This window comes from Sciurus vulgaris, assembly GCF_902686455.1.
Source record: "Sciurus vulgaris genome assembly, chromosome: 1".
Lineage (NCBI taxonomy): Eukaryota > Metazoa > Chordata > Mammalia > Rodentia > Sciuridae > Sciurus > Sciurus vulgaris.
Window position 1 is genome coordinate 74,097,961 of NC_136461.1, and position 10,691 is coordinate 74,108,651.

General features: G+C 34.8%; 1 protein-coding gene across 1 annotated transcript in view; it reads left to right on the top strand.

The window, feature by feature from the left end:
• LOC306654020 (calcium-activated chloride channel regulator 4-like) overlaps positions 1 to 9,902 on the top strand; it is a gene marked incomplete at both ends in the record, with an annotated part of 111,262 nt that extends 101,360 nt beyond the window's left edge. The window contains 5 exon segments of the mRNA XM_079127235.1: positions 5,215 to 5,307; positions 5,310 to 5,322; positions 6,888 to 7,032; positions 7,188 to 7,220; positions 9,828 to 9,902. Coding sequence (XP_078983361.1) covers positions 5,215 to 5,307; positions 5,310 to 5,322; positions 6,888 to 7,032; positions 7,188 to 7,220; positions 9,828 to 9,902 — 359 coding nt within the window.
• Positions 9,903 to 10,691: the final 789 nt, after the last annotated feature.

The following is a 10,691-nucleotide window of genomic DNA, read 5'->3' on the forward strand; positions in this document are numbered from 1 at the left end:
ACCCATAGACTAAAGGTGAAAGGATGGGGAAAAATATACCATGCACATGGACTCAGCAAAAAAGCTGGAGTATCCATCCTCATTTCCGATAATGTGGACTTCAAGCCAAAGTTAGTCAGAAGGGATAAAGAAGGTCATTTCATACTGCTTAAGGGAAGCAGAAATCAGCAAGATATAACAATTATAAACATCTATGCCCCAAACAGTGGCTCATCTATGTATGTCAAACAAATCCTTCTCAGTTTCAGAAACCAAATAGACCACAACACAATAATACTAGGTGATTTTAACACGCCTCTCTCACCACTGGACAGATCTTCCAGACAAAAATTGAACAAAGAAACCATAGATCTTAATAACACAATCAATAATTTAGACTTAACGGACATTTATAGAATATACCATCCAACCAAGAGTGAATGCACTTTCTTCTCAGCAGCACATGGATCCTTCTCTAAAATAGACCATATATTATGCCACAAAGCTAATGTTAGCAAATACAAGAAGATAGAGACACTAGCATGTATTCTATCAGATCATAATGGATTGAAGTTAGAAATAAATGAAAGAGTAAAACACAGAAACTATTCCAACATCTGGAGATTAAACAATATGCTATTATATGATGAATGGATAACAGAAGATATTAGGAAGGAAATTAAAAAGTTCTTAGAGGTAAATGAGAACAAAGAAACATCATATCAAAATCTCTGGGACACGATGAAAGCAGTACTTAGAGGGAAATTTATTTCATGGAGCGCATTTAATAAAAGAAGTAAAACTCAACAAATAAACAACCTAACACTACAGCTCAAAGCCCTAGAAAAAGAAGAACAGAACAGCACCAAAAGTAGTAGAAGACAGGAAATAGTTAAACTCAGAGCTGAAATCAATGAAATTGAAACAGAAGAAACAATACAAAAAATTGACAAAATAAATAGTTGGTTCTTTGAAAAAATAAACAAAATTGATAAACCTTTAGCCACACTAACAAAGAGAAGACGAGAGAAAACCCAAATCACTAAAATTCGGAATGAACAAGGAAATATCACAACAGACAGGATTGAAATACAAAACATAATTAGAAGCTATTTTGAAAATCTATACTCCAACAAAATAGAAAATTTCGAAGACATCAACAGGTTTCTAGAGACATATGAATTGCCTAAACTGAACGAGGAGGACATAAACAATTTAAATAGACCAATTTCAAGTACTGAAATAGAAGAAGTCATCAAAAGCCTACCAACAAAGAAAAGTCCGGGACCAGATGGGTTCTCAGCCAAGTTCTACAAAACCTTTAAAGAAGAGCTCATTCCAATACTTCTCAAAGTATTCCATAAAATAGAAGAGGAGGGAACCCTCCCAAACTAATTCTATGAAGCCAATATCACACTGATACCTAAACCAGACAGAGACTCATCAAGGAAAGAAAATTTCAGACCAATATCCTTAATGAATATCGACGCAAAAATTCTCAACAAAATTTTAGCAAATCGCATACAAAAACATATTAAAAAGATAGTGCACCATGATCAAGTGGGTTTCATCCCAGGGATGCAAGGTTGGTTCAACATCAGGAAATCAATAAACGTAATTCACCATATTAATAGACTTAAAGTCAAGAATCACATGATTATTTCAATAGATGCAGAAAAAGCATTTGATAAAATACAGCACCCCTTCATGCTCAAAACACTAGAAAAAATAGGGATAGTGGGAACATTCCTTAACATTGTAAAGGCCATTTATGCTAAGCCCATGGCTAATATCATTCTAAATGGTGAAAAACTGAAAGCATTCCCCCTAAAAACTGGAAGAAGGCAGGGATGCCCTCTTTCACCACTTCTATTCAACATCGTTCTTGAGACTCTGGCCAGAGCAATTAGACAAACCAAAGAAATTAAACGGATACGAATTGGAAAAGAAGAACTCAAACTATCCCTGTTCGCTGATGACATGATTATATATTTAGAGGAACCTGGAAATTCCACCAGAAAACTCTTAGAACTCATAAGTGAATTCAGTAAAGTAGCAGGTTACAAGATCAATGCCCATAAATCCAACGCATTTTTATACATAAGTGATGAATCTTCAGAAAGAGAAATTAGGAAAACTACCCCATTCACAATAGCCTCGAAAAAAAAAAATACTTGGGAATCAATCTCACAAAAGAGGTGAAAGACCTCTACAATGAGAACTATACAACACTAAAGAAAGAAATTAAAGAACACCTTAGAAGATGGAAAGATCTTCCATGTTCTTGGATAGGAAGAATTAATATTGTCAAAAATGGCCATACTACCTAAAGTGCTATACAAATTCAATGCAATTCCATTAAAATCCTAATGACGTACCTTACAGAAAATAGAGCAGCAATTATGAAATTCAATCTGGAAGAATAATACCCAGAATAGCTAAGCAATCCTTAGCAGGAAGAGTGAAATAGGTGGTATTGCAATACCAATCTTCAACTCTACTACAAAGCAATAGTAACAAAAACGGCATGGTATTGGTACCAAATAGAAAGGTAGATCAATGGTACAGAATAGAGGACACGGACACAAACCCAAATAAATACAATTTTCCTCATACTAGACAAAGGGGCCAAAAATATGCAATGGAGAAAAGATATCCTCTTCAACAAATGGTGCTGGGAGAATTGGAAATCCATATGTAACAGAATGAAACTAAACCCATATCTCTCACCTTGCACGAAACTAAACTCAAAATGGATTAAGGACCTCGGAATCAGACCAGAGACCCTGCAGATTATAGAGAAAAAGTAGGTCCAAATCTTCACCTTGTTGGTCTAGGACCAGACTTCCTTAACAGGACTCCCATAGCACAAGAAATAAAAGCTAGAATCAACCACTGGGATAGATTCAAACTAAAAAGCTTTCTCTCAGCAAAGGAAACTTATCAGCAATGTGAAGAAAGAGCCTACAGAGTGGGAGAAATATCTTGCCAATCATACTTCAGATAGAGCACTAATCTCCAGAATCTATAAAGAACTCAAAACTCTACTCCAAGAATTCAAATAATCCAGTCAACAAATGGGCTAAGGAATGAATAGACACTTCACAGAAAGATCTACAAGCAATCAACAAACATATGGAAAAATGTTCAACATCTCTAGTAATAAGAGAAATGCAAATCAAAACCACCCTAAGATTCCACCTCACCCCAATTAGAATGGCGATTATCAGAATACGAGCAACAACAGGTGTTGGCGAGGATGTGGGGAGAAGGTACACTCATACACTGCTGGTGGGGCTGCAAATTAGTGCAGCCACTCTGGAAAGCATTGGTGGAGATTCCTTAGAAAACTTGGAATGGACCCTCCATTTGACCCAACCTTCCACTCCTTGGCCATACCCAAAGGACTTAAAATCTGCATACTACAGAGATACAGCCACATCAATGTTCATAGCTGCTCAATTCACAATAGCCAGACTGTGGAACCAACCTAGATGCCCTTCAATTGATGAGTGGATAAAGAAACTGTGGCATATATATACAATGGAATATTACTCAGCTATAAAGAATGATAAAATTATGGCATTTGCAGGCAAATGGATGAAATTGGAGAATATCATGCTAAGTGAGATAAGCCAATCTCAAAAAGCCAAAGGACGAATGATATCACTAATAAGTGGAGGATGACACATAATGGGGAGTGGGAGGGGTTAGTGTCAGGGTTAGAGCTAGGGTTAGGGAGGGGGGCAAGTATGGAGGAAGGAAGTACTGTATAGAGGGTAAAGAGGGGTGGGAGGGGTGGGGGGAAGGGAAAAAATAACAGAATGAATCAAACAACATTACTCTATGTAAATTTATGATTACACAAATGGTATGCCTTTACGCCATGTACAAACAGAGAAACAACATGTATCCCATTTGTTTACAATTAAAAAAAAAAAAAAAAGTTCTAATTTTCTCATCTCTAAGCAGCTCCAAGCCAAGGACTATGGTACCTAGTGCCATACTAAATATAAAACTAATATAATGATAATAATTATTACATAATGAATGTTAATTATGTACTAAGCACTTTGAATGAATCACTTTATTTCCACATCACTACAATTACATGTGATCTAAAGTAGTGTTTATCAATCTTTTTTCATCTTTACCCACCTATGGAGCCTTCTTAAGCAATTTTTCCTAATGTTCCCTCTGACACTTTACCATCCCAGACACACTATATAACAACTGTTTACACTGTTAGTTTTGGACTTAGGATCCTGATACACACATAATTGTAATATCTGACTTACTACCCCAAGAACCAATTTTCACCCCCTTAAAGACATTACTATTTCCTTGAGAATGCATTCTAGGATGAGAAATTGTGGCATAGAAAAGTAATTTGTTCAAGACCACACAATTAAAAGTGAGCAATAAAATTTTGATAAATAAAATAATAAATGAGTAATTGGGTGGATAAATGTAAGGATGAATGATGCAAAAAGAATGTTGCCTTTCCTGACCTGAATAACCTTAAAAACTATGTTGCACATGTTAGTCTCTCCTAACATATAGCAACTACCAATGCCCGAAGACTGGTCTTTTGAGGCCCATGAAAATACTCAAGAAATGTTTTCTTTATCAAATGTGTAATTAAAAAATAGTGATATGCTGTATTTTGTAATAAATTATAATGTCATGTGATATACTATGAAAAAAACATAAAATGTTGGTAGTTAAATATTTAACAGAAAAATTTTGTCACTTGATATCCCCATACAACCTGTGTGGGCAAGGGAAAGGGTTCCAGTAGAAGAGATGGGCTGGCTACAAAATGAAAGCTAATAAAATTTATTTATTTATCAGAAATAATGACAGAAGACAGAATTATCTTTGACGCAGTGGCATGATCAATTGAACCCTCCATAAGGGTCTGGTTCTAACAAAGGGCTTGGTTTATTTATAGTGGTACAGATAAAAAGGGGGCCTGTAAGAGCTTCTTCCATGAAAAACAGGATAAGGGAGTGGAATTAAGCAAGCCATTTGGTTCTAGCAGGTCACTCCCACAACCAGGGCCTACATTTGAACTTGTGCAGTGAACCAATGCAAGAAAACCATGTGACTCAGGCCATTTCTGAGCCCATATTTTGCCATCTAATAGCTCAACCAAGCTTGGTTCATACACAGGCCATGGGTGGTTTCCCACAACTTGAATTATAACTGCATACTTGAAATGTTTTCCCACAGGTAAAGTGTTTCTCCATGAATGGGCCCATCTCCACTGTGGAGTGTTTGATGTGTACAATGAAGATCAGCCTTACTACTTCTCCAAGTCAAAGAAATTGAAGCAACAAGGCATGACCACTCAAATTCTTTAATGACTGGAGACTTTTAACTGGTCTTATTTTCCTTTCTTTGACTTCTTTCAAATGATATTTGTGTTTGCCCCAATATATAATAATAGATGCTTTTATGTCTTTAAAAAAAATTATATATATGTGTGTGTGTGTGTGTGTGTGTGTGTGTGTGTGTGTGTGTGTAAACTATATATATATATAGTTTAAAGCAGCTGGTTGTCTAATTAAAGTGCATGTAACTTTCAGAGCATTTGGTAGACAATTTGACATATTTTACACCTGTCCATCATAGCTGCCAGAACTCACATTGAAGTTGTACACTATGCAAATGGGAGCTCAAGTTATTCTTATTATAACTGTATGTTGGGAGATCAAAGTTATTCCTATTGTATAAGACTAAATAAAAATGTTTAAGTATTGCTATATGTGGCTGAGTTAGAAATCAAAGAGATTCAAGGAGCCACATAGGAACTTCTTAGGGATTTATAAAGGTCATTTAATAACTTCAACATAGCATCATAGGTAATAATAGACTAACTACTTGATTCTGATATTGAAAGAGCAAAATGGTTGGGGGAATCCACTTAAAATTGGGTGCCATCCACTTCATGGATGCTATCTGTCTTCCTTGGGTTAGGGACTTATCAAAATGAACACTCCAAAAGGTACATGATTTCAACAAAGACCTCTTCTCTGCCCCATTGAATCAGTTTTCAGGGGCATTTTTTTAGAAGTATTACATTGATTACATTTGTTTATGTCATATTTTTTCCTAAATATCTAGTTCCTACTGCAGAATATTCATCATGATTGTTCATATAGATCCACCAAGTTTTTAAGCAATGGAAGCATACATATTTAGGATACTCAATGACAATGAAATCCAGTCTCATTTCTGATTTGAACTGGGAGTCTATGAAAAAGATGAGATACAGTCACATCCCATTTATTTGCTATAATCACTGCAACTTGTGGCCGATTCCATGCAATAATACATGTGTCTAAAATGCCTCCATAATTCTTTATTCTATAGTCCTTCTTGACAGCACCTCACTCTCTGGTCACAGTCACATTTCCCTTTGGATAAAAATTCTCTTTGAATAATCAAAATACTTGTAGCTATGCCATGACACATTCTTTTGGGGAAGTCTCCTTTAAAAAGAAATCTACAAAGAACTTAAAGTTAAGGTGGTATCCAGAGTAATTTTTTCAAAATTCCCTCATCCAGGTGCCTGCATTTACCAACACAAGGCCAACAGGAGAGAGATGTGGGAGAGGAAATCCTCCAAACATTAGTGCAACAAGATAGCAGCAACTAATCCCAGCAAAGAATTCAGCCATTGTATCTATCAGGAAGTCCTACCAAAAATTTCCCTCTGCAATATCTTGAAATAGATAAATGCTCTCAAAGGAACTTTTAATCCTTGATAACAGAATAGAATGTGTACGATACATAATAAAAAGAAAAACTTTGATATTAGGATCATCATGAATAGAACCTCTAAAGATTTTTTTAAGCTAATGACTAAGTTGCCTCAAAGATTAACTGTCAAATATTTTCAGGTATTCCATAGGTATCTCTGGTGTGAACAGAGTTTACAAATGTCAAGGAAATAGCTGTATACTTAGATTGTGCAGAACAAATTCTACAACAAAACTATATGAAAAAGATTGTCAATTCTTACCTGGTAAAGTTCAAACAGAAAAGACAGTGGAATGAGATAGATGTCATTACCCTATGTACATTTATGATTACACAAATGGTGTGGATCTACATCACGTACAACCATAGAAATGAAAAGTTGTACCCTATATGTGTACAATAAATCAAAATGCAGTTTGTAAAAATATTTTTTTAAAAAGGCATCCATAATGTTTATGCAAAGTATTGATTCTGTAAGTACACCAATAATTATTATAAGAATTTATAATCAAAGAACATACTATATGTTTTCAAAATATCCCTACAGGTGAGTTAAGGAATTAAATATATTATCATTAATAAAAAATCATTTTAACATTGACTGGCACATACTAAGCACTTGGTGTTAGTTATTATCATTATAATCATAATTATTGAAAATGTACCCTATAATTTTGATTGAATGAGTTATATTGTATTCAAAAAACAAAACTGCATAACACATTGATATTTTATATTTTGATATTTTAAATTTTCAAATGCATATAGTATTTTTTCATTGTATTAACCTCCCAGGGTGTTGACTTCTGTAATGCAAGAAACCATAACCAAACTCCAATTCTACAAAATATAAAGTGTAATATCAGAAATATATGGAAAGTAATCAGAAATTCAGAGGATTTTAAAAACATCATGCCTATGGTGGCACTGCCCCCTCCACCTGCCTTCTCATTGCTGAGGATGAGTGAAAGAATTGTGTGTTTAGACTAAAAACATGAAGGTAAGTTTCATGGAATTAAATAGATAAGAACCCTGTGATAATAACCCCGTACCTGGGTTATTCTAAATTGCATGATGACAGAAAGCCACACTACTTTCTGTAGTAAGTACCTCAAGAAGGACAGTGAAACATTTTATTGAAGGAAAGTTGCCAATAGAGTTAAACAGACCAAACTGAAGTACCCTCTTTATCCCAGAAAAGGGAGAGGTCTTACTATTAAGACTTTTAGGCCCTTAGTAATGCTTTAATTAGAGACTCAGAATTATAGATTGAAATATGGAAATATTTTATTTGCTTTTTTATCTACTGGAAATTATTGAAAGACATGAGGATAGAGTGGATTAGGGCTGCTGGACTCCATAATTTCAGATTAAGGAACAAAAATCAATAAGAATTTTTAATGCAGTTTTTATCTTTTGTGTACCATCTATATAAAATGATTTATTTATGTTCAGAGAACCAGTAAAAGTCATCACCATGAAGAAATGGCAATATCCAACCAGTAATTCTTCTACTAAATTTAGTGAGTAGTAGGCATTCGTGCTAGACTTTAGAATAGAGATCCATGTACTTAAGGAGTGTCTGAATATATAAACATTTTCTCACTGTTTTCTCCATTAGCAGGTTAACTCAGACGCATCCTTCAAAATTTGGTAAAGGCTCCTATGTTCTCCAGAGTAGATGGACTAAGGGTCCTTCTGATGGTCTCCTACAATGCCCTGTTACAACTTCTATTACCCTATATAACATTGATATCACTGATAACATCTCTTATTAGACTATGTTTTAGTTCCTTTTTTTTTTTTTTTTTTTCATGGCTTTGACTAAAAGACCTGACAAGAACAATTGGCTGAGGAAAAGTTTATTTGGGCTCATGCTGCAGACGTACAGTCTACAGATAGCCGATTCCATGGCTCTGGGCCTGAAGTGAGGCAGAACACCCCTGGCAGAAGGGCAAGCAGAGGAGAGCAGCTCAAGACATGGTAACAGGAAACAGAAAGGGAGCTCTGGGACAAAATAAAAACCCAAAGTCACACACCAGATGACCCATCTTTTCTAGCCATACCCTACCTAGCTACAGTTACTGCTCAATTAATCCATACCTGTGGATTAATGTACTGATTAAGTTAAGACTCTCATAAACCAATCATTTCACCTCCGAAAATTCTTACGCTGTCTCACACATGAGCTTTTGAGGGATACTTCATATCTAGACCATAACAGAGTGGGAGCTTCTCTAGGACTTGGATCCATGTCTTATTCATCTTTTTATCCTCACTCCCCAGAACAGATTACAGGTCTTTCCCTAATAGATTAGGAGCTTCACTAGGAATCAAAACTTTTTCTGATACATCCTTGCATCCCTGTGACCTAGAATACACTTCATCACATATGGATAATCAATAAGTAACTGTTGAAATTGATGGATTACAAACAAGCAGATGCAATGTGATAAAGTACCCAGAATGATGGAACATTTGAGGCAGAACAGACCATGCTAAAGATCAAAAATGCATTCTTCACCAAATGGGGAGGAGGTGTTAGAAGTAAAAAGAATTATTCAGAGGCAAGAATTGAGTCTCTCAGGATTCATCTGAGGCTCTGTAAATTTTGCCTTTTGAGTAATCTAATCCCCAGCTGATGGAGACTCCAGTCTCTGACTGGGTTCTGTCCACCACAGTATGAATTGATTCTGTGGTCTCTGGGGCAGTTTTATCTTGAACAAAGATAAAAAAGGCCAACTGGCACAAAGACTTTAAGGGGTAATAATAGAGTATCTACAATATGCATTATCAGTTCCCAATTTCAATTCACTCCTCATTCTCTCCCCATAACTAATTTGCTTGCATAGTGACCAAGAATCATCTCTAGTTAAAGAGATGAGTTCCTTGATAATTACACATGTTCTGCAATATATATAACAGTATTTTTCTATTTTATCAACTGAAAAAGTTATAATTGCTTCCTTTAATAAGACCAATTACCATTTATAGAAAAGTCTTATCAACATATTTTGTGTGATCTATTATTATACTTCAGTCAAAACTATTTGGTTCTTTTTCCTGTGGTTATTATTTAGGATTTTAACTGGCTAAATCAAATGAATCAAGCAGCCAAATATTTCCTGCTTCAAACCATTGAAAATGGATCCTGAGTAGGAATAAATTGAGTATGATATTACTGTCCAAATCAAAAGTAAGCTAGTTCAAATAAGAGCCACAATGAAAGAAGAAAGCTCTCAGAGAGCGTACCTGCAGAAACTTCAGGAGGAATTTCCATCTACTCTGGAATTGAAGCTGCATTTCAGGTGAAAATTCTCTCTCAAAAATAGAGACTTCTATGAAACTATACGTGAATAGTTTTATTTGGAAGTGGATAAACTTAACCACATTTTCCTTTTTTATTATGATTTTAGAAGCTCCCAGGCATAAGAAACAGTCAACTGTTTTATTTATCACTTTGAGATTATTATTTAGTAATATATGTTACCAAAAATGGATTTGATAGATAAAAGCAAACAATCCATTAATGTCCTTGGCACTGGTTATAGAGAATAAAATAAAATATTACCAAGTATAAAAAAAATAGAGACTTCTTTAATTTGGAAGGAAATTTCTATGAATTGCTACTGCACACACTCTCTGCTGTTTTTAACATAATTAAAAGCACAACACTAAGCCCATAGAAAGAAATTTAAATAATTTTTAAATGAATCGGTTACTCAATTGTTAGGTGAATAACTGTGTAAAAATCACTTTGTGAACTTTGTCTATCTTGTTATCATGCAAAAATCAGTGCTAAATAAATGTTTGTTAAATGAATGTTCTAAGGCAACAAAAGTCACCAATTTTTTAGGGCAGAACAAACAAATTATCTTGTATAATTATACATTTGGCCAAGAATGCCCACATTGTAGGATTAGTATGAGGATTAAATGAAATGA